The sequence below is a fragment of the Cydia amplana genome, chromosome 9 (assembly GCF_948474715.1).
Source record: "Cydia amplana chromosome 9, ilCydAmpl1.1, whole genome shotgun sequence".
Lineage (NCBI taxonomy): Eukaryota > Metazoa > Arthropoda > Insecta > Lepidoptera > Tortricidae > Cydia > Cydia amplana.
This window is the reverse complement of record NC_086077.1, coordinates 1381132-1407628: the sequence shown is the minus strand read 5'-3', so window position 1 is coordinate 1407628 and position 26497 is coordinate 1381132. Positions and strand designations below refer to the sequence as shown.

Sequence of the window (26497 nt, the reverse complement as noted above, 5' to 3'; positions counted from 1 at the left end):
AAGGGGCAAGCTATGATGCCGCCATCTATGCAAACCTTTGACAATTAATTGCCAACCCCATTGTGGACATGAGACACGAATAGAAATCAAAATGATTTCTACGTGGCTTTCAAACAGGAGGCCAATTTTATTGAACGTTACACTTTGACATCAAAATGATATATTAATGACGCCATTTTGTTGCTCACTGTGTACAGGGTGCTTCCTGTAACAGGAGCAATAAATTAAACTAAAGAATGTACTCCTCAAACTGACCAACATTTGTTCAGCAACTTTTAAAAATTATGAATTCTATAGACTTCCTCTTTTTCATACAAAATAAATATTGCCTTCAATGTACACTGACATCAGTGTGTTTGACGTGGCTTGTCACGCTATAAACATAACAAAATTTGCAATACATTGCGTCTTAGAATAAACTTAAAAGTATAATAAAAATCAAAACATGAGTTATTTTCAAAAGTTGCCGAACAAATGTTAGTCAGTTTGAGGAGTACAGTCTACAGTTTAATTTATTGCTCCTGTTACAGGAAGCACCCTGTATGTAGCTAAACAAGTACGCGCGAAATGCTATAATTTAGATATCATTTTGATGTCAGTGTGGCTCGAATTGGCCTCTAGGTCGTTGTAGTTAGCTATTAAATGTGTGTAAAATACTAAATACTGGATATTATTTTCATAGGAATCATAGGTATCAAGTATATAATCAAATAAAACATAATTTAACAAATATACATAGACAATTTAATAAAAGTGCTTAACTTGGTCACATGTTGAATGAAATAACAAAATATAGATTATTTAATAAAATACTTTTAACATTAGCTTAAATGTTAGAGTAACATAAAATAAGGGTTCGTAAGATAATTACAACCTTTGCTTACGCATAAAACTACATAACTATAGCCCACCATATACAAAATAACCTGCGAGTGAAATTTTAACCTACACCACAGGAAATTGTACTGATTTTCCTTCAATAACGAAGTAACGTAAATACAACTCTGGTAAAATTGAAAATAATAAATTGTATCAAACTATACACATATCAAAAATAGTTATTTGTACAACAAGAGATCAAAGTTTGATATTTCTTCGAGTGCTTATTTTGAGTCCCGTGCAAGCGAAAGATTCTATAATACGAGCGTAGCGAGTGAATCTAATTTGGAATCTTGAGCGTAGTAAGGTACTCAAAAGCGCACGAGATGTAAATAACTTTGATCTCGTGTAGTACACAACATTTTTCACCTCAGCAGTGAGAACATATTAGAGAACCCGAAAAATGTATTCCTTCTTCATCACTTACCTCTATTCACTCATGTTTTCTTAAGATATACCAACAATTAAATTTTCACCTCAGCAGCTCGAACAAGGGTACTTTGCTACTTAATAACAGTGAGCAAAATCGCATTTTGATCATTTTGTCCCACTCGGTGAGCAAAATGCGGTTTTGCTCACTGTTTTTAAGTAGCAAAGTACCCTTGTTCGAGCTGCTGAGGTGAAAAATATATTAAAAGTACGAAAGTGGTGCAAATTTTGAGTAAAGATAAATAAAACATTAATATCATTTACTTTAACGAAATAGCACTTTAAAAAAAATTAAACAAATAAATCGAACTTCATTAGCGAAGTTTATTCTTAATTTGAACTAGCTAGGTATAATACGTTAAACAAAACAACTATCACCTTGAATGCTAAAATAAAAACCTTGGAAAAAGGTATACAGTTATATTACTATAAATCACTTTTCGTAAGTTTGCCTTTAAAAGGCAGAGGGAATATATTTCCCATCTGATTTAGAACTTAATTTAAAAGTGATAGGGTTCAATTTTGCATAATTTATGAAACCCGTATGCCTTATCCCTACACCGAGGACAACACAAATTTATCTCTGCACCTCTCCTACACCATCCTCTCGATTTTGAACCTTACTCCCCGGACATAGAGTCGTCAGTCGGCCCTGAGGTGTTTCTGGTGTGCGGTGAACTCGTGCCGGCGGCGGTGGTCGGAGCGTCCGAAGCGCACGCCGCAGAACCCGCACGGGTATCGCTTCTCCTTCGTGTGACTGATCATGTGGACTTTCAGGTAGCTGTGGGCAGAGTGTGCGTAAGTAAGTTCAACAGTTTAGTTAGACGCACAGGCAAGTAGCCTACGCTCATTGACGTATATCTCAGGACGGGCCTTGCGGGCACTAAAAATGGTACTAGTTCAGCGGTGTCACTCAGAAATTCCAGCCAATCGTGCAGTCTAACGCAACTAGTTGCGACCGTGATGCGAACTCATCAACCAATCGCGTTGTAGCGGTGTCACACCGCTGTACTGGCTCCGTTCATGTCCCATTCTTATTGCCCGTAAAGCCAGTCCTGAGATATACGTTAATGCCTACGCCACTTACTACTACATATCATTACTAGTAGCTACTGTTGCTTGCAGTTTAACCTTTTAACCGCCAGACGGCGAAGGAATATGCCGTGCTCCCGACGCCAGGCGATCGCAATTATTTAAGCGAAATTGAACTTTACGGAGTCCCGCGTAAATCCCTATTACATTGGCGAAGTTGTCGGCTGTAGCCGTCGTTGGCGTCCTTGGCAAGACTTCGATGACAGCCACAGCCGACTGTGGCGGTCAAAAGGTTAAGCATGTTGTATCCCGTGCAAGAACCAGATCAAACATGTAAATGAAAAGTTAAGATAAGATAAAAAGATAGTTTATTCAAGTAGGCATAATTACAATGCGCTTATGAACGTCAAATAAAGCTAACCGGCTCCAACCCTACACCTCTGCCCCGAGAAGATTTAAATCAATTGGAGGAGGGTATCCCAATATGGGACCGGCAACAAACTCGGCGGGACACATCTTTAAAAAAAAATTACATCTTATAATTAACATGCATTAAAAAAAATACAATTTAAATTACTATAGAATTCATGCAATTATGCACATAAGGTGTAATAGAAATTTGATTTTAAAAAATATACATAAATATGTACATGAGTTGAAAATGGCGGCCATATTTACCCGGGTTTCATAAAGCTCATGTCGCAGAGGTCGCAGTGGTAGTTCTTGACGTCTCCGTGTATGAGGCGGTGCTCCTTCAGCGTGCTGCTGGACGAGAAGAACTTGCCGCACTCGCTGCACTCGTACGGGCGCTCTTTGGTGTGCGACCTGGGAACGTGAGCTTTATGTCTAAGTCCGTTGGGTTGAGTTTACAACAGAAGGCTGCTTAACTTATAACTACAAACGCTCTTTGGTGAGCGACGTGGGAAAGTGAGCCTCAAGTCGTGCTACATTAAGTTGAGTTTACAATACAAGGTTGAGTGTCTATGTGCTGAATTGTGTGATGAAAAGTAAGCTCTAAGTCCTATAGGCAGTTGGGTGCAATTTTCAATGGCAAGGCAACTTATTTTATTTCCATACTCGTGCATTATTTTGTACCTACCTTTAGACGTGCGATCCGGGAAAATGAACCGTAAGTCTCAATACTTTAGGTTGTGGTTACAATATCATAGCCTATTTATTTTTTGTGCTGCGCGCTTCATCGGAATCATCAAATCAAATTGCGGGGATCTTTCTCTTTTACTCCAATGAAGGCGTAATTAGAGTGACAGAGAAAGATCCCCGCAATTTGCGAATTTCGGTTTTCGCGGTAGCCTAAACTGTTTTTTGACAAGTTTTCACAGAAAATCAAATATGACATTGATACATCAAGGCGGTTTGTTTAAAAAGGGCCTACTGGGAAACGCGAAATCGTAACTCGGCTAACTGCCTCCTTATCGCTCGAATATGCAAGAGTGATAGAGAGGTTAGATAACAAAATTTCGACTCTCTCGTTTGCGGTAGAACCTTAGATTGTGACTTCTTATGGGAGTGGCACCCCTTTCGCAGAGATTCGCGTAATATTCCCTAAAGTAATTACTTAGCTTACCTTAAATGTACTTGCAAATGGTACTTCTTGAAGAAAGTCTTTGAGCAGAATTGACATAGATGTGTTTTTTCTTTATCATGGACCTGTCGTCTGAAACAAACAAGAATATATATCAGTGGCGGGCGTCCATGGCACTCGATTATAGACAAATGTTTGACAACTTCGGTCCAACATATTATTTATTTATTTAAGCCTTTTATTTTTCCTTAAATAGTTTGCATAATAAAAGTTTTCTAATAATATTGTTGTTTATTTTACTATATTAAGGACCCCTGTCGGGTATAGGCCTCCTCCATATCTTTCCACCTTTCTCGGTCTTTAGCCTTGATTAGCCAATTTTCTCCAGCTGTGGCTATGATATCCCCGGACCATCTTGTTATGGGTTTTCCCGCCTTTTGTCATGGGGTCCTGGCCACTTTGTGACTTTGTTGGTCCATCTGTCATCTGTCAATCTTCCTATGTGGCCGGCCCATCTCCACTTCTGTTTCAGCGCAAACTCGAGTGCATCTATGATGTTTGTTTGGGATCGGATGTACTTGCTGTTAACCTTGTCCTTTAGTTTTACCATAGAGAAATATAGGAAGACAAGAGTGCTCACTCCATACATCAGTTCAGACTATTAATTTCAGTGCCTACATCTAGCATCGAGTAGCGGAACTATCAGTACTGCTACTTGACAATAGATGTAGCACCGACCGGAAAGTCTTATCTCAACAGCATAAAAGAATATATATCAGTGGCGGGCGTCCATGGCACTCGATTATAGACAAATGTTTGACAACTTCGGTCCAACATATTATTTATTTATTTAAGCCTTTTATTTTTCCTTAAATAGTTTGCATAATAAAAGTTTTCTAATAATATTGTTGTTTATTTTACTATATTAAGGACCCCTGTCGGGTATAGGCCTCCTCCATATCTTTCCACCTTTCTCGGTCTTTAGCCTTGATTAGCCAATTTTCTCCAGCTGTGGCTATGATATCCCCGGACCATCTTGTTATGGGTTTTCCCGCCTTTTGTCATGGGGTCCTGGCCACTTTGTGACTTTGTTGGTCCATCTGTCATCTGTCAATCTTCCTATGTGGCCGGCCCATCTCCACTTCTGTTTCAGCGCAAACTCGAGTGCATCTATGATGTTTGTTTGGGATCGGATGTACTTGCTGTTAACCTTGTCCTTTAGTTTTACCATAGAGAAATATAGGAAGACAAGAGTGCTCACTCCATACATCAGTTCAGACTATTAATTTCAGTGCCTACATCTAGCATCGAGTAGCGGAACTATCAGTACTGCTACTTGACAATAGATGTAGCACCGACCGGAAAGTCTTATCTCAACAGCATAAGACTTTCCGGTCGGTGCTACATCTATTGTCAAGTAGCAGTACTGATAGTTCCGCTACTCGATGCTAGATGCTAATAGTCTTTTTGGTACTAAAACTAATGTATGGAATGAGCACTCTATGTATTTTTTTCTCTATGGTTTTACAACATATAGTAGGTTTAATAAATAAACTTACTTATGTATGTTAACATGCAGCTGCGACCTGAACTTCTTCTCGCACACGTCGCACTGGAAGGCGCGGTCCTTGGTGTGCGTGGTCATGTGCACGTCGAGCACGCCCTGCGACACGAAGCGGCGCGCGCACTGCACGCAGCCGAACGGGAGCGCCTCGCGGTTGTGCACGCGCAGCCGGTGCGTCGACAGACACACTACCTCTGGACAAACAAATAATGTTTTTGGCAAAAATTTCTTTTACAGTACATATGTAACATATGGCCCCATTTTCACGCACTAGTGCGTAAAATAGCACTTTTCGTGCGATGTCAAAAGTTTAAAGGGCCATTTGTACTGTAAAACGTTGTTCGATACATGTGCGGTAGCTAATTCGCAACTCGTGTTGATTTAAAACTCTCCCTTCGGTCGTATTTTAATTTATCGCCACTCGTTTCGAATTTCCTCTTTTTCGCACTTGTATCAAAAATAACTATTTTGGTTCAAGCTTTTATCGCTGACTGTACTTTTCTTTCCACAGACAACTAATACTCATCGAGACAACTAATAATTTACTATACTAATATACGTATACTATACTAATAATTTGGTTTTACTCACTTTTATGACAAATATTGCATTCAGACTTAATGCCTAAATGCTTTATCTTGTAATGCCTGGTCCGCGCACCGTATGTGGAAAAGAGCTTCGGACAGACTTTACACTGTAGCTTCTTTCGCTCGCTCGCAGGCACGTGCTGGAGCGAGTGCTCCTTCAGGTTACGGACGGACTTGCCACACTCCTCACACACTTGCCGTTCTTGTTTCACATTTTCTAGTTTTAATGGCTTTATTTTCCTTGGACGGCCACGTTTTTTATGTATTGGTGCTAAAAAAATATGAATAAGATTTAGAAATGGATGGATCATTGAGGAGTTTTAATGCAATAACTGTGAGAAAGAAAACTCATAAAATTAATATAGTACTTTTAGGTTCACTAATAAGATAATTTGAACAAAATACGAAATCCATGTAAGTAAGGGTAAGGTCATATTTAAGAAAAAATGTTTTCTGAAATAAAGTTCTTGTTAACTTGATTTCAAATCCATATTCTTTGATAGTACCTATAAAATATAACCAAATTATTTTATTAAATATTTTGATTTGTGTTTTTTAAGTAGTCACACACAAATAGCGACGAGGCCGGATCCGGCCTTCACCACTGGAGGGCATTGTCACTTTCTTTCATATATGACATCTATTTCAGTTTATAATAATATAAAATATGTTTTTACTTTACCATTTTCTTTGGTCTCATCCTTAATATTTTCATATTTAACTCTCTGTATAACACTAAGCAGCTCTTCATCCGACTCTACATCTCCCAACGTATCTTCATCCTTAACATCCAATTCCTGCTTAATTTCCATCGCACAGTTTTCAATGACCGAGCCATATTCATCAGAATCCATTGAATTCTCATGTTTGATATAGTTTTCATCCACGTATATAGATACTTTATGGTCCGCTAGCGTTACTTCTGGGCTAAGAGACCTTAAATAGATATCATTTTTCAAAGATAGTGTCTTAAACTTATAGAATGATATGATTTTTCTATAGCAGTTATTACATAGCTTCGTTGTAGTATTTGAGTCTTGTGTAACCTGTAATTGGAACAAGATATGTAGTAAACTGTAATACATCTGTAAAAAAGCATTCAGTGTTCGTTATTTACCTTGATATCTAAACAAAACACCATGATTTCGAGGTAACTTTTGTTGTCCTCACATATGCCCTTTTCCAGCTCGGATATATTCCTGATAGCAGGAGTTTTGAGGCAGGTTCGGCATATGTTCATTATGATTGAGTTCTGTGTCTTGTTTAAAGTAAAAAATAGATAAAATATTTAAAACAATAAACTACTATATTCACGAACACGTCCGTCAACGTCACATTGTTTTGACATTATTTTTTTTACAATTTAGTATGGCCTGGATGCGAGTTCTTTAAGCCATGTCTTTATTTTGTTATTTTAAAAAACTTCATTTAAAGAGTTAAATGGCAGAGAATGCACTAATGTTAAAACACTTTACTTTAAATCTTCAACATTTTTTTTGCGGTTTGGTCTACATTAAAGTATTTACGCACGACACGAACTCTTTTTCTATAGTTGGTCAAACCGAATTGTCAGTAAAACGCAGACGATTAAGATATTGTGCTTATCGAGCTCAGAAAATAATAAATCCGAGTTTATCGAGCTCAGAAAATACAAACTTGCGCATTTACGAACTCATAGAGTCTGTGCGGAAAGATAAGAGTCGCAGTCCTGGAATGTATATATGGGGCCCAATACCACATTCCTCGACTCTTCTCTTTCCGCACAGACTCTACATTATTTGTTCCACTCAAAGATACTACGAGGCCATAGAGAAATATAGTAAGACAAGAGTGCTCACTCCATACATTAGTTCAGACTATTAATTTCAGTGTCGACATCTAGCATCGAGTAGCGGAACTATCAGTACTGCTACTTGACAATAGATGTAGCACCGACCGGAAAGTCTTATCTCAACAGCATAAGACTTTCCGGTCGGTGCTACATCTATTGTCAAGTAGCAGTACTGATAGTTCCGCTACTCGATGCTAGATGCTAATAGTCTTTTTGGTACTAAAACTGATATATGGAGTGAGCACTCTATGTATTTTTTTCTCTATGACGAGGTTGTGCAAAAAGAGCGCGTTGATACGCTTACTACCACTCACTACACGATACATAGAGTCTGGCTAATGAAAGTTGAGCCTGAGATAACGCGGGAATTTCAATAAAAACCGCACCTGGCAATAAAATTACTATGAAATTAAATGACAGCTTGAAACTGACAGCTTATTTGATAGGAAAAAAAGTTGCCATATAAAAAGTTTTAAATAAATCTCAGGCTCAACTTTCATTAGCCAGACTCTAAAATCCACGCAAATGCCTCTACATCATGCATCAACCTACATGCACAGGTTAAATGCGCCGTGTGCAAAACACAGTACACCAAGTACCGTAACGAAACGCAATAGTTGTCAACAACACGGCCGGTCAGTCTGTCAAGGTGTCAAGTGTCAAAATAAAATCAATTTCGATTGGATTATTTGTTGCTCAACCCGTGATCTAAATTAATTAATTATATATAAAACTTAGCTGTATTTTACTTTAATTCGTGAAACATTTAATAACTATGGGCATGTGTCGAACGTGCCTCGAAACTCCAGCTGATAAGGATATCTCAGAGTTAGAAATGGGCATAAATGAGGGCACCAAAAGCAGCTTTGAAATCATGATGTTTTGTTTAGACATAAAGGTGAATATTTATGTTTGAAGCATTTCAATAGTCGTATAACAAATACTTAAGGTGTCCTTCTAATTACAGGTTACAGGCGAATCTAAAATTACAACGAATCTATGCGATGCATGCTACGTAAGGATCATATCATTTTACAAGTTCAAGAACCTGTCTTTAAAAAATGATGCTTATTTGAAATCATTGGACCCACTTGTATCCAAAGTGGATAAAAAGCCTGTATACGTAGATGCAAACGGAATTAAACACGAGAATTTCTTAGATAATGTTGAATATGGCCAAAGTGTGGTTGAAAATGTAAGGCAAATTAAAATAGAAATTGAAGTAAAAAAAGAGAATACATTCGGATATGTACAAAAAGATGTTAAGGATGAAGATACACCAGAAGATGCAGAGTCCGACAAAGAGCCATTGAGTGTGATGCAAAAAGTGAAACATGAAAATATTAAAAAAGCGATAAAAGATAACCGTAAGACAATAAATTGTACAACATACATATTTTTGTAGATACAATATGTTTTTATGTTTACTTATTCACTATTTATGTACTATATAAAATAAAAATAAAATGACTATGGACTGTGTAATTGTCTGAAAATTTATTTTTTGTAGCACCAGAACGAAAAAAACGTGGCCGACCCAAAAAAAGTGAATCCGCAGAACATTCAAATCAAGGTTACCAAGTATGCGAGGAGTGTGGCAAGTCTGTCCGTAACTTAAAGCAGCACACCGCCCGGCACGTGCCTACCGGTGAACGGAAGACAGTGCAGTGTGATACCTGTCCTAAGGTGTTCTGCACAAAAGGAGCTCTGCGAGAACACTACAAATTTACACACTTGGGAATGAAATTTAAATGTGATGTTTGTGATAAAGGTAAGTCTCAGATCTGGCAGCATTATTAATTATAACAAAAATAGTGTAGTGTGTACAAACACTACAGATAATATAATATAGTTTGTATGCTTTTACTCGATCCTCCTAAGGCCTAGCCTAGCCATACAAACGAATCATCCAAAATTTGAACCTAATTTGTAGGAAATAGTTGATTTTGCGTTGTTTAAAAATTGAACGAAACAAAGCAAAAGCGACTGTTCCAATTGAACATGGTTTAAATTACATCAAACTGAATAGGTACTATAGTTAGGACCATGGCCCTTAGGAGGCTATACCGATTAAAGCTAGACATTGAAATAATAATGACTGTTTTCCAGAGGTGACAAACCTAACAACGCACAAGCTGCTCGCGCACGACCGGGACGCGCTCCCGTTCGCCTGCGTGTCGTGCGGCCGCCGCTTCGTGACGCAGTCCGCGCTGGCCACGCACATGATCACACACACAAAGGGCTCCGATACCTTGATCCACGAGTGTGACGTCTGCCATACTAAGTTTAACCGTAAAGGTGTCCTTTCAAGGCACATGTAAGTTTCTATTTCTTGACTATTCTTGAATAGTTATTTACGATACAAGTGCGGAAGAGAGGTAAATTCGAAACGAGTGGCGAATTACCTTTTCGCACGTGTATCGTACAACGTTTTACAGTACATATGGCCCTTTAAATTGTCGACATAGGCACGGAAAGTGCTTATTTCCGCACTAGTGCAGGAAAGTAGCACCATATGCGGTGTAAAATTTATTTTATGCACAGAACACTTTTATTTTTTCATTAAACTTTTTCAGGCGGCGGGTCCATGAAAAAGAAAGAAAATATCAATGTGAATTTTGTTCAAAAGGTTTCTTTACGAAATATTCACTTGAACTACATATAAGGTAAGTAAATCCATAATAATCGAAATTAAACTTTCGTGAGACATAGTTTAAACTGTTTAGACGAAAACGGTTTCACTCACTTAGATATTTTTAGCGGCGGCTGCACTTCGTGCACTGTTCATGAGTACTCGAGCCTGAGGAAGGACCCCCGAAGGGCCCGAAACATGTCGCCAATAGCGACTAAAAATCTAATCATTGTCGTCTAAACAGTTTAAATCCATAATAATTGACAAATCAGATCATTCAGATCAATATGACGAATAGCACACATTTTCTAACATGCACAGTTTTTTCTTGTAACTCACTTTAACTTACATATGATCATTAGAGAGATACAGCACTTTAATTTCCTTCAAAGTGGTTTTCTTTAGTTCAGTTCCATTTCTGTTTGAATGTTCTGAGGCCAGAGACTTAAGTAGTATATTAACAAGCAACCCCCGGCTTCACACGGGTTAAAAAATTATACATAACCCTTCCTCTTGAATCACTCTATTAAAAAAACCGTATCAAAATCCCTTGCGTAGTTTTAAAGATCTAAGCATTCATAGGGAAGGGATAGAGAGACAACGGGAAGCGACTTTATGTAGTGATGATGTAAGGATTATTTTCCTCGACAGGTCCCATAAGAAAGAGCGTCCATACAAATGTGAGGAGTGCGGGAAGACGTTCTCTCACAGCGTTTCTCATAAGAACCATCAGCTCATACACACCGGCGTCAAGAACTATCATTGTGAAGTGTGCAACGTGGCCTTTATGAGGGTTGAGTAAGTGCGCCGTTTTCAACTTTATGCTTCTAAAATCTTTGCGAGTTTTCTATTGTACTGTTTAAGAACTTTGGCACGTAATCCTCATCATTTTACAAAGAGGAGAGTTGAAAACCTTTATAAAAGGAAATGATGGAATGGAAAAAAAATTGAAATGGTAAATAAATACCATACCTACAGCCTGGCAAAAAAGAGTAGAAATTAAAAAATGGCAACACTATCGTCTCGTTTTTTTCTTAGATTGATTTGAAGGGGACGACACTACAGTATTGCCAAGTGGCAAAAAAGTTTTAATTTCTACTCTTTTTTGCCCGGTTATAGGTACCAAAAACAGACGTGAATAAAAAAAAAAGATAAAACTATCAACATATTACATTTCAACCGGTTCATATTGAAGACTTATTTGTTGCAAATTTAATCTAGTTTGTTTAAGTCCTTGAAGGAATGTGTGCAACATGTCACCCTATATGTTGTTGCAGATACCTTCGTAAACACATGATAAGTCACACGAAGGAGAAGAACCACCCGTGCCGGTATTGCGGCAAGCGCTTCGGTCGCACGGACCACCGCCGGAAACACGAGATCACAGCTCACCAAAAACATCTGACAGCCGACTGAGCACTTAAAACTTTGTAACAGAGATACATGGATTAGTCGCTACAATTAATCGATCTGGCGATGGCGTATAAGGGTTCCCCCACATATGTCGTCGCGCATTCGGCAAAATCCGATAGGAAAAAGCTTTATGTCTGCGCAGTAAGAGCGAATAAGTCGTCGTCCGGCTCGGCTCGCATCGGCCGGCTTTTGCCGAATGCGCGACGATATATCTGGGGAGATCCCAATAGATATATGTTTTTGCGATTAGTTCGCCGCTAACGTGAACATTACATTATACGTACAATCATGTCTTTTATTTGTAGCCTACCTACCACCTACCTAAATTTCTAAACGCATCATGCTTAAGCTTTAAGCTACCCTTGCGCAAGCAGGGTGCGGGTGCGCATGCACTTGGTGATTACTTGCTCCACTCCAGTAACGCCGATCATGAGGGTTACTTGCGTGAATTGTCCGCGTTGGTACTTGGTACATGCTCAAGACCTGCCCTAGTAGCACGGTCGCATTTTTATCGTTTATCACCATGCCTGTCACGTTCTAACAAGTATGAAAGTGACGGGCATAGTGATAGTCGATAAAAATGGAACCGTGCTGAGCCCGCTGCGCACTGCTTTACCGTTGTTTACACAATAATTGTATTGTGTAAACATATAAAGTCCGTCAACCAAATCTTGTCAGTAGTAAAAGGCGGCAAATTTGAAAAATCGCGGGTTAGCAACACTGTGTTCGAATAATTCCAAAATGCATGTCATCTGTGTTTTATCTGTGGAATGTGGATCGTGATGGGATCGTGAATGACAGCCGTCACCTTATTTGTTTTCATTTGGTTTTCATTCTGAATCGTTTCTGTTTCAAGAGATATTTCTGCTGTCACCATTAAATACCAATACATTAAATAAAAATAAGCAAAGCTAAGGGGCCTACAATGTACAATCATGCTCGTTGATGGTAAACATTACTAAAAATTGAGGTTATGACAAGTAGGTACATACTGGAAGAACTCTTTCGAACTTTTAAGATTATGTTCAGTTTTTTTGTTTTAGGGTTAAAAGGCATAAATAAAATTAAAACGTATGCCTAAATCTATCCAACAAGATCATAAATTGTGTCCTGGAAACCGTCCATAGGCCCACATGTCTAATATTTTCAGCAATCAGTTGTGACTATTTACAAAGATGCAATAGAATACTACAGAGTATTATGCTTGGTTGAAGTGACCCGGTAACATTGATAACTTCATTATATTTTTTCAATTAATGACCTGAATTATAGTGTAAGCTAAAGTGACCCTTATCTTATTTACCTTTAAATTAAATAAACACCCAAATATCAGTTGTTTTATTTTTAATATGTAATCCTATTGTACAATATATACCAATCAAAAAAATTACACAGGTATGTCATATAGTCATATTCATCCAGAAGAGTACACTAATTTACATTAACAAGTGGCATATTATATTGTAAATAACAAATATATGCACTATCTAATTATCTGCATTTTGATATGATTTTATTTTAGTAAACTTAGAAGACATAGATAGGGAACAAAGAGAATATAAGCACTACGAGTTGGAGTGAGAGGCGAGGTGGAGTTGTTTTTGATATCTTTAAATTTGTTCATAATTTTGATTGTTTATCATTGTTTTAACATCGGTTTTAAATTGTCCGTCCATGTTTCAAATTTTTTCAATAAACCGCGAGTGACAATTTGAATTGACGTACGCAGGGCGCGCTCAGCGGAAAAAAAAATCTTTTGGTTCGATGTACATTGCTGCTTTTCTTAGCGCAATACTGCTCTTTGAGTGTTGCCCTACTTTAGTTTGCTTTACATTGCTACTGACAAGATTTGGTTGACGGACTATAACCCATATATTATACTATGATATAATCTCCACAAGAGCCTCGACATACATGCGCCATGTGCAAGATCTTAAATCAGTGTGACGTAACGAAACGCATTACGCTGTTGTCACTGCTGTCAAATGTCAAATCGTGTTGCAGTCCGATATCGAAAATATTAATTGTTTGGAAACATTTTGCTCTGTTTACTTGAAACCGAGGCACAAAATTAAATAACTATGTGTATGTGCCGGACGTGCCTCAAAACTCCAGCGGATAAGGACATCTCAGAGTTAGAAATGGGCATAAAAGAGGGCACCAAAAGCAGCTTTGAAATCATGATGTTTTGTTTAGGCATCGAGGTAAATATTTTCGTTTAGAGCATTTTGAAAGTAGTAAAAAAATACTAATAAGTGTCTCCGTCTAATCACAGGTTACTCGCGACTCCAAAATTACAACGAATCTATGCAACGCGTGCTACATAAGAATCATTTCATTTTACAATTTCAAGAGTCTATCTTTAAAAAATGATGCTTATTTGAAATCTTTGGACCCTGTTGTTGTATTGGATAAAATTCCGTCTGTGTACGTACATAACAACGGAATTAAACACGAGAATATCTTAAATAATGATGACTATGGTCAATATGAGGTTGAAGATGAAACTCCAATAAAAATGGAAACCGAGGTAAAAGAAGAAAATCCATCTGAAGATATAGAAAGAGATGTTAAGTATGAAGACACCGCTGAAGATGCAGATTCAGATAAAGAGCCATTGTGTGTGATACAAAAAGTTTACCAAGAATATGATGAACATATTGGGGAAAAAGAAAATTGTAAGACTGTGCACAACTATATAGCTTTAACTGTGTGCACAGATTATGCGTTGACTATTACTTTATTTCTGTTTTCTAGCACCAGTACTTAAAAAACATGGCGAACCCAAAAAAAAATCAAAACAAGGTTACAAAGTGTCTGAGGAGTGTGGGAATTCTGTGAAGAATCTTAAGCTGCATATGGCTCGGCACATGCCTACAAGTGAACATAGGACATTGCAGTGTGACGCATGTCCAAAGGTTTTCAGTACTAAAGGCGCTCGCCAAAAACACTACAAAAGGTCACATTTAGGAATGAAATCTAAATGTGATATTTGCAATAAAGGTAGCTTAAAATGTAGCTTCATCTTTGACGATTTAATTTTATTTCTTGAAAGTGGAATCTTAACTAAATCAATAATAAAAATTGATATGATCAATAAGGCTAAATTGCAGGGCTTTTATAATATAACTGATAATTAGCTTGCTTCTGACTTTACTCCTTGCTAATTGACGCAAAGTAGTTTTGAAATTGTTGAACTAAAAAATGTTGTTCAGAGGTGAGCATACTATGGCAACACAAGCTGCTAGCCCACAACCGGGCCGCGCTCCGGCACGGCTGCGTGTCGTGCGGTCGCTACTTCGCTAGGCTGTCCTCGCTGGCGGAACACATGATCACGCACACAAAAGGCTCAGAGGATGGTGTCTTGTATGAGTGTGACATCTGTCATATGAAGTTCAACCGTAAGGGTGTTCTTTCGCGACACATGTAAGTTCTCTTTTTAAGCCATTGCTTGTAATCATGCATTTTACTATGAGAACAAATCTCATAAAGCACTTTTTTTTTATTGTTGTAGGCGGCATGTCCATGAAAAAGAAAGGAAATATCAATGTGAATTCTGTTCGAAAGGTTTCTTTACGAAATATGCACTTGAGAGACATATAAAGTAAGAAAATCCATAATACTATTTTAGAATGTAAAACATATGCATTTTCCTTTGGAACTTGATCATTTTTACTCAGTAGAAACTCACACATTTTTCTGGAATCTCACTTTTGGATTTGTACACAGTGGCCAGATATTCCACAGTTAAAACATTGTACCTTTTTATACTATTATAATTTCCTTAACTTTTTCTCAAGAAGATCTGACAGTAGTGTAACTCTGTTTTACATATATTGTTTTTGTAGTTATGATATCACTGGCCTTGTTAGCCTGGAGTTGTATATTGTTCATAACTTGAGTAAAGTCCCATTTAGAACTTGCATGCGATTTTCGTTACATTCCGGTATTAGGTCGATCAAATAGTTAGCAGTTTATTGAATATTGCATGCAAGTTCTTGCGGTTGGCAATTGGGACTTAAAGTTGCCTTTACCTTAAAGTTGTAAATAATGATTTACCTCACAGATCACACAGAAAACAGCGTCCATTCAAATGTGAGGAGTGCGGGAAGAGTTTCACGAACGCAACTACTCACAGGAACCACCAGGTCATCCACACCGGCGTCAAGAACTTCCGCTGTGAGGTGTGCGACGTGGCCTTTAGCAGATCAGAGTAAGCCCGCCATGTTTTTGTTACTGGTATTAGATTCTAGCCTGATGTAGAACCACAAACTCATCCACACCAGAGGCCCTACTTCGTGAAACAAAATTCGAATTTTCTATATCTGCCTAATTTATGCTCGAATATGCTAGAGTGATAGAGAGGCCGATAACTTTTTTCGATTTTTCGATTCGTTGTTTGTGAGGTGTGTGGTGTAACATCCATGACATCCATCACCTTTATGAGGTCACGTCAAGTACGCCGTTTTGACCTTTTTATATATACACCGTGTTTATATTGAATTCCGTTAACTTCGGGGTATGGTTAAGTACGTTTAAGAGAACTAAATGGCATAGTTATTTTCAAAAAAAAAATTTTTTTTTTTGCTTTTTTTACAAAAAAAAAATTATGTTTAAAAACTAATTAAATGTAGCATATAGCGTTGTTGTAACACGGGCATTACATTTAACTCAACCAAACAATTGAAATCTGTGGCATATCAATGTCATTATGAACATCAATCGACCGAGATTGTACTTAAGTTTAGTAGCAAATGTATGAATTCATTCTAAACACTAATTAATATGTAAACCGGCCCTAAGGCAAGTGTGCACGCTTGTAGAGGCCTTATAGCAAAAAAATAAATTATTGATTATCTCCGAAATGGAGTTAATTAGAATATCGGTGTCTTTGAAAAAGTTACTTGATTTAAGCTCAGGAATGCACCCTTGAAATTAACGGAAATCAAAAAAAACACGGTGTATACTTTTTATATACCGCAATAAAATTTATATAACTAAAAACTGAATTCTACTGAACAGTTGTAGTAAGTAAGTAAAAGTTTACAAGGTACCTAATGTTTGGGCGTTTTTTTTTGTTGTCCCCTACACTTTTTTTTCAAATTTGGGATTTTTTATGTTATTTCTACTCAGAATCACGAGCTCTTTCTATCCTAATAGGAGAAAAAAGTGTCCTAAGGTTTTTATTTCCATTACGTCACCATTTTTCATAGACTTTGTATGGCGGTCGCGGAATGGAAAGATCGAAAAATGTATGGAAATTTTGGGACACTTTTTTTCTCCTATTAGGATAGAAAGAGCTCGTGATTCTGAGTAGAAATAACATAAAAAATCCCAAATTTGAAAAAAAAGTGTAGGGGACAACAAAAAAAACTCCCGTTTATTAACAAGGTTTTTGTTGCAGATACCTTCGCAAGCACATGGTCAGCCACACGAAGGAGAGGAATCACCCGTGCCGGTTCTGTGGCAGACGTTTCGGTCGCACGGACCACCGCCGGAAACACGAGATCAAGGCACACGAGAAACGTCTCAAAACCGACTGACCACCCTATCGCTAAGCAAAACTTGAGTAAACATTTTAAAGAAACGATATGCACGAAGAATTGCGTACATTAAGTGGAATCCAGACGGGACAATTTTTCGCCAATCTGATGAAATTGTCCGATCAAATCAGGACGTGCGGACTAAACGCCAATTTGGGTCGCCGAATTCGTGCGCCGATTATGACCGATATTACCGATAAAATGGGGTGCAGACGCAAGGATACCAATTTGTGACGATAGTATTTTCGTTTTGGAGCATTTTTTTAACTTAGAGGGCTCAAATATCACCATAAATATTAAATTGGTGATTAAATTGGAGATTGGCGCCAATTATTTTCCTGATCGTATCGGTCGATTTGCCCAGCTAGTCTGGACTCTGCTTCAAAGAGTAGTATAATATATATAGTTGCTCTGCTTTAACCCGCCATTTCCTACCTCTATCGCACACGCATACCTAGTTATGTTGCTGTTCCGCTCGCACTGTGGCATTGACCGCCGGCATCATGGGCGCAACAGCAATATAAACTCGCGATAGAGCGAGCGAGAACAGGCGATAATTCTTACAGGTGCAGGTGCAGCCGTAAAAATATGGTGGCAGTTCATTCACTGCACAATAGGGATATGAATGAACAGTATCAACAAAAACGCAACAACTTATAAGTGCAAACTTAATTAAATTTTTTAGTTAAATAAGAAAGAATAAACTTAATTTTATATTGAAAATGTAGTTATTGATTTACATCTAGGGTAACTAACTGTACGTATCGCATCAAAAGAAGAGGCTACGTATAGTTTGTCAAAGGTTGATTATATTCTCTTTGTGTCTCATCAAACATAGACAGAATCATACTATTTTTGTCTTACACTAGTCCTAGCACCCAAAAGAAAAGGATGAGTATAGTTTTCCTGGTTCTTACTGACTGACAAATTGGTTTGACCAACTATATTAATCAGTCTACATCATACGCCGTCTGCAAAAGCATCGCATATTAAAGTCCGTCAACCAAATCTTGTCAGTAGTAAAAGGCGGCAAATTTGAAAAATCGCGGGTTAGCAACACTGTGTTCAAATAATTCCAAAACGCGTGTCATCTGTGTTTTATCTGTGGAATGTGGATCGTGAATGACAGCCGTCACCTTATTTGTTTTCATTTGGTTTTCATTCTGAATCGTTTCTGTTTCAAGAGATATTTCTGCTGTCACCATTAAATACCAATACATTCAATAAGAATAAGCAAAGCTAAGGGGCCTACAATGTACAATCATGCTCGTTGATGGTAAACATTACTGAAACAAACAAACAAGTACTGGAAGAACTCTTTCGAACTTTTAAGATTGTGTTCAGTTTTTTTGTTTTAGGGTTAAAAGGCATAATTAAAATTAAAACGTATGCCTAAATCTATCCAACAAGACCATAAATTGTGTCCTGGAAACCGTCCATAGGCCCACATGTCTAATATTTTCAGCAATCGGTTGTGACTATTTACAAAGGTAAACCTTTTAAACAGTATTAAGAGCCTTGATTATATCGCCGTTCTTTCGCAATATCTACCTAATCCATACATGTTTGTTGCAGGATTAAATCTTGCCCAATATAAGGCGTTCGTAGTAGGTAGTATCTCTTCAGACAATACTTACCTATGGCGGTTTATGTACGTGTACAACGCAACCAAGTCGAAAAGTGACCCTTATCTTATTTACCTTTAAATTAAATAAACACCCAAATATCAGTTGTTTTATTTTTAATATGTATATTGTACAATATATACCAATCAAAAAAAATACACAGGTATGTCATATTCATCCAGAACAGTACACTAATTTACATTATCAAGTGGCATATTATATTGTAAATAACAAATATATGCACTATCTAATTATCTGCATTTTGATATGATTTTATTTTAGTAAACTTAGAAGACATAGATAGGGAACAAATAGAATATAAGCACTACGATAGAGAGTTGTTTTTGATATCTTCAAATTTGTTCATCATTTTGATTAACATTGTTTTAACATCGCTTTTAAATTGTCCGTCCATGTTTTAATTTTTTTCAATAAACCGCGAGTGACAATTTGAATTGACGTACGCAGGGCGCGCTCAGCGGAAAAAAAAACTGTTGGTTCGATGTACATTGCTGCTTTTCTTAGCGCAATACTGCTCTTTGAGTGTTGCCCTACTTCAGTTTGCTTTACATTGCTACTGACAAGATTTGGTTGACGGACTATATGTATTAAGTAGCCCGGACAATGCATGCTCCAGCTACAAGCAGTATCGAAACGCAATCAAATAGCTGTCAAATAGTATTGTTGTGATGTCAATAGAATTGATTGAAATTTTCGAAGTATAAATGCAATATTTCCAGGATTTTCCTTGTTTCTTTGTTAAATACGTGATAAGAAATTTATCATAATGGATGTGTGCAGAACCTGTCTGAAAACTCCGACCAATAAGGCTATTTCTGATTTGGAAAAGGACATTAATGAGGATAACAAAAAGTACTTCGAAATAATGATGTTCTGCTTAGATATCGAGGTAAATAGGAGCATGTGTGCATTTATTAAACATGTACTACATTTATTACATGTCTTATTCAACTTTTAGGTAACAGAAGATTCAAATATATCAAAGAATTTATGTAATATCTGCTATAGAAAAATCATATCGTTTTACAAATTTAAGACTTTATCTTTAAAAAACGATGCCTATTTAAAATCTTTGGATCCAGTTACATCGCTAGAGGACCAAAAACTGGATAGAAGTGTGATCAAACATGAAGATCCCTTGGAAATTGATTATTTTGGGTCTTGTGTTGTGGAAGAATGCAGAGCAGAAATAGAAGTTGAGATAGATGTGAAAAGGGAAGTTTCATTAGATAATAATGATGTTAAGGGTGAACAATCATTGGAAGTATTTCCGAGAGATGCTAGGGATGAAGACATGTTGGAAGATGTGGAGTCAGATAAAGAGTCACTAAAGAGCAGAGTAAAAGGTAAGGAGTAGCTTTATTGATTAGTAATTCAATAATATACATAAAACTGTTAAAATTATGGAATAAATAAAGCTTTAATAAATAAATAAATAATATAAACTTTTTTATATTTTTTTTTCATAAAACACATGGTTGTCCACCTAAGAACCAAAACCAGAATATAAAATATGCGAGGAGGGTATACGTCTCAGTAACATCATGGAGCCGTCTGTCCGTCACCGGCCCGAGGACCAGCAGATGCTGCCGTGCAAGGTCCTAGACTGCCCCAAGCTCTTCTACACAGAGAGGGGACAGAAATACCACTATGAAACTAAACATCTGGGCATGAAGTACAAATGCGATATTTGCAATAAAGGTAAGTGTTGAGAATATTATGTAAGCTTAATAGACTTTGAGGAAACCTGCCAGTTGTCTTATACTACTTAGTAATACTTTTTTCATATGGTGGAAAATATTAAAAAAATATTATTCTGTGTTAATTGCACTTTTGATTATTCCTACAAAACACATATAAGCCCTTTTTATGCATTTTTCGAGCCAAGGAGATTTTAGCTCACTTCCCAAGTATGTGGTGAATTCGAAGTGTACTTGTTCCAGAGGTGGCCAACCTATCAGCCCACAAGCAACAAGCGCACAACCCGGGCTTGCTCCCGCACGCCTGCCCGACGTGCGGCCGCCGGTTCGTCTCCGTGTCGGCGCTCAACTCACACGTCATCGAACATACGCGTGGTAACGCGTTCGAGTGTGACATCTGCGAGAAGAAATTCCGCGCGAAGATTTTTCTTAAAAGACATATGTGAGTTCCATTGGGTTGTGGTTGTTTTCTTATGTCGTGTCGGATAATTTTGGAATTCCGTAAAAAATACTTAGTAGCCAAGTGTGTGATATTGAGACTTCCGAATCGTTAGACAGCAGGATTTAAGGAAGGAAAACATTGTGAGGAAACCAGCTAATCCAAAAGACTAATTTTATTATTATTATTATTATTATATAATTATAGGCGAGCAGCTATTGAGCTGATGAGCCTATGTCACACAGTGTCCAGTGTTATATAGTTCAAAGTTTGTATAGTCATATCACTTCACTAGTAATCATCAGTCTAACTTATTGCTTAAAAGCCAATTGTCCAATCTGTTTTTAAACACATTGACCGAGGGGGCAGTCACAACACTATCCGGTAAACGGTTCCAAGCCGCCACGACACGGTTGGACAAGGAATGATATGCAGCTTTAGTAGTAGTGGGAGTGCGAACAATTCGTAGGCTGTGACCTCGGGTCTCGCGGCTGACAGTTCTCTTATTGATTATTTTGTGGATGTCAGGGAGGATGTAACAGTGGGTGATAATCTTAAAACACTCGATGAGGTCTCCTCTCACTCTCCTAGCTTTGAGTGTGGGCAGCTTCAGTACCTTTAGCCTTTCTTCATAAGGCAAGCGTTTCAGCTTAAAAGGAATCTTGGTGGCTCTTCGCTGCGCACTTTCTAGAAGGTCAATGTCTTTGACGAAATAAGGATTCCATACTTGAAAAGCATATTCTAGCAAGGGCCGGACATATGTTTTATAAATTTTGATAAAAGCTTCAACAGATATGCATTGAAATGAGCGTTTTATAACATACAAGAACGAATTTGCCTTTTTGACTATGTTATTTATGTGCTCACCCCACTTCAGGTTATTTGTAACTGTCACACCGAGATCCTTTTGGGACGTCACCGCTGCAATTGGAGAGTTCCCTATCATGTATTGGACCATAGGGTTTCTTTTACCGAGGTGCAGAACTGCGCATTTGTTAACATTCAATTTCAATATCCACTTCGAAGTCCACTCCGTTAACCGATTCAAATCGGCTTGCAGCTGGCCCGAAGAAACATGAGGGTTGGCAAAGAACTTGCCATCGTCAGCAAAGAAGCACGACTCTGACTCTATTAGTGCTATTAAGTCAGTCACAAATATTCAAAACAGAGTTGGAGACAAGACAGATCCTTGAGGTACTCCACTCAGCACGTTTAGTGGCTGAGACAGGCAGTCACCGACTCGCACACTGAAGGTTCTGTCTGACAGGTACCCTTCTATCCATTTTAGTAGCTTTCCACGGATTCCAAAATGATCTAGTTTCAAAAGTAGTCTCTGATGAGGAACCTTGTCGAATGCACGTTCAAAATCTAAGTATATAATATCTACTGGGAGGTTAAGGTCCATACTTTCGGTCCAAGCATGTACACAGGTTAAGAGATTAGTAACTGTAGATCTTTTTTGCACAAAACCAAATTTTCCTTTATATGTGTGGTTTAAATTTAATAATGAACATTGTTATTTTCTGACCTGAATAACCACTTTTAAAATTACAAGATGTTTTCTTGAATCTGTATTTGATGAGTATGTTTGTTCCAGACGGGATATCCACAACAAAGAGAGAAAATACCGATGTGAGTTTTGTTCGAAGGGATTCTTCAGAAAAACGGCATGTCAAGATCATGTAAGGTAAGAAACATACCTACATGTTTTCGTGATTATTTTCTATGAGGCCAACTTTAACCTATTTAGGTTTAGGTTGGAGTCTGTCCTTGAAAATAAAGTTTAGTTTCCATAGATTGAGCTTGATTGAGCCCGCTCATAATTTAATGAACAAAATATAATGCCGTCAGCGTATACGTGTACCCAATTTTATTTAAATGTCTCTGATAGCTCAACTAAAAAACATCTAAATGTCGGGACGTGCCCCTAGCCAGGGCTTTAACCGCTAAAATCGAAGTTCAGAAATTGCGGGCATCTTTCTGTTACTTCGTTGGAGTAAAAGAGAAAGATCCCCTCATGTTGCGAATTTCTGTTTTCGCGGTAGGCCCCCAGGCGTATGTTCCAAGTTGAATGTAAGAACTTCACTCCGCTTACCTCGCTCGTTTGAAAACCACCATTTCTCGTTAGCCTCTTAAATAGTTCTCTCGTCTGGCAGGAAACACAGGAATGAGCGCCCCTTCAAGTGCGGAGAGTGCGGGAAGGCTTTCGTCCGGAGCACCACGCTCAACAACCACCGCCTCATACACGTGGCCGAGAAAAAGTTCCAGTGCGACCAGTGCCACAAGAGCTTCAGGAATGCGGGGTGAGATGACCGCCGTTTTGAGTTTCATAGTTAGGTACTTTGACCGTTAATCCCTAGCGTGAGACGTAATTTAGTGCAGAGATATTTCGAGTCATTTGAGTGAGCGTGTTGTCGCCTTCTTAAATACCTACTTATGTATTATTTACATTTTTACCTTAGTCCTCATTATGTTATGTTACTTGTTAATTAATTAGTACATTAGTACCTATCTTAGTTACTTCCAAATTATCCTTATTAGATAGAATTTGTATTGGCTTTGTTCACATATGTGGTTGCGATAGTGCATAACCTTAGTAATAAGTAGTATATCTGTTAGTTTAATATTATGTGACTACCTGTGAGTTCCTATAATTGGCTTCCTGTATCTACTAAAATTTCTATGTTAATGTCATAGCTGTTGGATCTCCAAATAAATAAAATAAATAAATAACCAGGGACCGATGTGCTCGAAATCAACAAGAGGTATAATTTAGGTATGTATGTATGATCGGCCTTGATTTTCTGCTCGCCGCGTGCGTCCAGTCCTTAGCCTTACAGGCTACGGCATACCACAGTATTCAAAGCGATTATCCCAAAATCGTAGTGATACAATACAATACATATAATCACGCCTATTTCCCGGAGAGGTAGGCAGAGACCACGGATTTCCACTTGGTACGATCCTGACATACCTCTTTCGCTTTCGTTACTTTCATTATATTCCTCATACACGCTCGCCGGTTTAGGGTGCTCTTGACACGTAGTGATAGTATAAAACAAAGTCGCTTCCCGCTGTCTGTCCCTATGTATGCTTAGATCTTTAAAGATAAAGATAAAAGATAGTTTATTCAAGTAGGCATAATTACAATGCGCTTATGAAGGTCAAATAAAGCTAGGTTTAAAACTACGCAACGGATTTTGATGCGGTTTTTCAAATAGATAGAGTGATTCAAGAGGAAGGTTTATGTATAATTTGTTAACCCGTGCGAAGCGGGGCGGGACGCTAGTATTTAATAAATGGGCTAATTTGTCTCTTGGACTATTACATTCGCGATTTTATCTTTTCTCGAAAATGCATTTATTTTTACTTATACACCGTGTTTTTTTTTTATTTCCGTTAATTTCAAGGGTGCATTCCTGAGCTTAAATCAAGTAACTTTCTCAAAGACACCGATATTCTAATTAACTCTTAACAGGCTTTCCCCTCTGTCGAAAATAGGCGGCCAACGGTCATACACAATGTATGGACTGACGTTTATCTGACATGGTTATTTTTACGTTACGCATACATTTGACGTTCCCCTCCCCCGCAAAAATCGGCAGACTGTTTTGTACAGAAAATTACAGACATGGCGTCTCCGTTTGATTATATCCTCCAAGAATTAACTCCATTTCGGAGATAATCAATAATTAATTTTTTTCCTTTATGGCCTCTACAAGCGTGTACACTTGCCTTAGGGGCGGTTGACATATTGATTAGTGTTTAGAACTTGGAGGATACAACTAAACGGAGTAGCCATTAACAGGCTTTCCCCTCTGTCGAAAATAGACGGCCAACGGTCATACACAATGTATGGACTGACGTTTATCTGACATGGCTATTTTTACGTTACGCATACATTTGACGTTCCCCTCCCCCGCAAAAATCGGCAGACTGTTTTGTACAGAAAATTACAGACATGGCGTCTCCGTTTGATTATATCCTCCAAGGTTTAGAATGAGTTCATACATTTGTCGGTCGATCGATGTTCGAAATGACATTGATATGTCACAGATTTCAATTGTTTCGTTGAGTTAAATGTAAAGCCCGTGTTACAACAACGCTATATGCTACATTTAATTAGTTTTTAAACTTATTTTTTTTTTGTAAAAAAAGCAAAAATATTTTTTTTTTTTTTAATTAACTATGCCGTTTAGTTCTCTTAAACGTACTTAACCATACCCCGAAGTTAACGGAATTCAATAAAAACACGGTGTATAAATATAATATAAGCTGGTATGTTGTAGGGGCCTCAAAGCGCACATGGTGACCCACACGAAGGCGAAGCCCTACCCGTGCGGGCACTGCAGCATGTCCTTCAAGCGCTCCGACCACCGCAACCGACACGAGTTCACCGCGCACCAGAAAAAACGAACCAAGTCAAAGGATTGAACATCTTATCTCCAAGGAAGAAGGTTGAAACTCTTCGAACAGCTACCTGGTTGAGCTCACTGGGCACAAGAAAATACGCCGACTGACCCTATTACAACGCGTTAAGGCTCAAATTCGGAAAGCGGTTATTGTTATACAAGTTATAAGCAGGATTGGAATAATTGTATTTATTTAATAGTAACATATTAAGTTAGGTACATGTACAGTTTGAATTATATTTTCTATCCCCAAACATTCTTTTTTTTATATTTCTATAACCCAGAAATGTGCAATTTTCAGTGAAATGATTACTCGGCAAAGTTATCTAAAACGGCAGAGACTATTTGCGGCCTGGAATACGATAAATTTAGACTTGATTGTGACTCGATGCTTGGAGACAGAGTTTAAGCAAATGGCTAATCGCTTGAATGCCGTGTCCTCACTCCTCAGATAAAAGTACGAGTAATTAACTGTGCAGTGCTTGCTAGATACTGTCGTGTGCTGTCGTACTGAAAATTTGAATGAACTTAAAGTGCTTGCACACAATACAAGTCGCTGGAGCAAGTGAAGTAACGGCGTGGGAAACTTGCGCAAGTAATACGAATGAATATACGCAACGCAAGCCACTCGTGTGTGATTTTACATGATGGCATCTAGATTTACTATACTGGGTCAACCAAATCTTGTCAGTAAATAGGAATTAAAAAAAATACACTCATCCTTTTCTTTTGGGTGCTAGTACTAGTGTTAGACAAAGATAGTATGATTCTCTCTGTCTATGTTTGAAATCAAACAGACCTTTGACACACTATAGATGGTATTTTACGCGAGCATAATTATACGCAA

The 26497-nt window shown here is 37.9% G+C and overlaps 4 protein-coding genes across 4 annotated transcripts; 3 read left to right on the top strand and 1 right to left on the bottom strand.

Moving 5' to 3' along the window:
- Window positions 1-1866: 1866 nt before the first annotated feature.
- On the bottom strand, window positions 1867-7375 carry LOC134650919 (zinc finger protein 726-like). The gene is made up of 7 exons (XM_063505871.1): window positions 7152-7375; window positions 6717-7080; window positions 6039-6305; window positions 5443-5641; window positions 3926-4015; window positions 3019-3165; window positions 1867-2089 (listed from the first exon to the last, which is right to left on the bottom strand). The coding sequence occupies exons 1-7, from the start codon at window positions 7272-7274 to the stop codon at window positions 1951-1953; spliced, it is 1329 nt and encodes a 442-aa protein (XP_063361941.1). The 5' UTR covers window positions 7275-7375; the 3' UTR covers window positions 1867-1950.
- Window positions 7376-8539: 1164 nt separating this feature from the next.
- Window positions 8540-11913, top strand: LOC134650917 (zinc finger protein 883-like). The gene is made up of 7 exons (XM_063505869.1): window positions 8540-8763; window positions 8833-9232; window positions 9376-9636; window positions 9975-10182; window positions 10442-10531; window positions 11149-11295; window positions 11775-11913. Exons 1-7 carry the CDS (start codon window positions 8641-8643, stop codon window positions 11911-11913), a joined length of 1368 nt encoding a protein of 455 aa, XP_063361939.1. The 5' UTR covers window positions 8540-8640.
- Window positions 11914-13991: 2078 nt separating this feature from the next.
- Window positions 13992-17466, top strand: LOC134650807 (zinc finger protein 90-like). The gene is made up of 6 exons (XM_063505740.1): window positions 13992-14114; window positions 14405-14588; window positions 14668-14790; window positions 15126-15336; window positions 15977-16123; window positions 17315-17466. Exons 1-6 carry the CDS (start codon window positions 13992-13994, stop codon window positions 17451-17453), a joined length of 927 nt encoding a protein of 308 aa, XP_063361810.1. The 3' UTR covers window positions 17454-17466.
- Window positions 17467-19791: 2325 nt separating this feature from the next.
- On the top strand, window positions 19792-25725 carry LOC134650920 (zinc finger protein 90-like). The gene is made up of 7 exons (XM_063505872.1): window positions 19792-19988; window positions 20058-20445; window positions 20591-20800; window positions 21043-21241; window positions 22836-22925; window positions 23395-23541; window positions 25528-25725. The coding sequence occupies exons 1-7, from the start codon at window positions 19866-19868 to the stop codon at window positions 25670-25672; spliced, it is 1302 nt and encodes a 433-aa protein (XP_063361942.1). The 5' UTR covers window positions 19792-19865; the 3' UTR covers window positions 25673-25725.
- The last annotated feature ends 772 nt before the right edge of the window (window positions 25726-26497 follow it).

Excerpts from the sequence above, each read along its gene's own strand:
- LOC134650919 (XM_063505871.1), bottom strand. The coding sequence starts at position 7,274 with ATGAACATATGCCGAACCTGCCTCAAAACTCCTGCTATCAGGAATATA. Across the intron at positions 5,642-6,038 it reads ATGCAATATTTGTCATAAAA|AGGTAGTGTGTCTGTCGACG; the intron begins GTGAGTAAAACC and ends TTGTTTGTCCAG. Across the intron at positions 4,016-5,442 it reads CTGCATGTTAACATACATAA|ACGACAGGTCCATGATAAAG; the intron begins GTAAGTTTATTT and ends TGTTTGTTTCAG.
- LOC134650917 (XM_063505869.1), top strand. The coding sequence starts at position 8,641 with ATGGGCATGTGTCGAACGTGCCTCGAAACTCCAGCTGATAAGGATATC. Across the intron at positions 9,233-9,375 it reads AAAAGCGATAAAAGATAACC|CACCAGAACGAAAAAAACGT; the intron begins GTAAGACAATAA and ends TATTTTTTGTAG. Across the intron at positions 10,183-10,441 it reads GGTGTCCTTTCAAGGCACAT|GCGGCGGGTCCATGAAAAAG; the intron begins GTAAGTTTCTAT and ends AAACTTTTTCAG.
- LOC134650807 (XM_063505740.1), top strand. The coding sequence starts at position 13,992 with ATGTGTATGTGCCGGACGTGCCTCAAAACTCCAGCGGATAAGGACATC. Across the intron at positions 14,115-14,404 it reads TGTTTTGTTTAGGCATCGAG|GTTGAAGATGAAACTCCAAT; the intron begins GTAAATATTTTC and ends GGTCAATATGAG. Across the intron at positions 14,589-14,667 it reads TATTGGGGAAAAAGAAAATT|CACCAGTACTTAAAAAACAT; the intron begins GTAAGACTGTGC and ends TCTGTTTTCTAG.
- LOC134650920 (XM_063505872.1), top strand. The coding sequence starts at position 19,866 with ATGGATGTGTGCAGAACCTGTCTGAAAACTCCGACCAATAAGGCTATT. Across the intron at positions 20,446-20,590 it reads ACTAAAGAGCAGAGTAAAAG|AACCAAAACCAGAATATAAA; the intron begins GTAAGGAGTAGC and ends TGTCCACCTAAG. Across the intron at positions 23,542-25,527 it reads AAGAGCTTCAGGAATGCGGG|GGGCCTCAAAGCGCACATGG; the intron begins GTGAGATGACCG and ends GGTATGTTGTAG.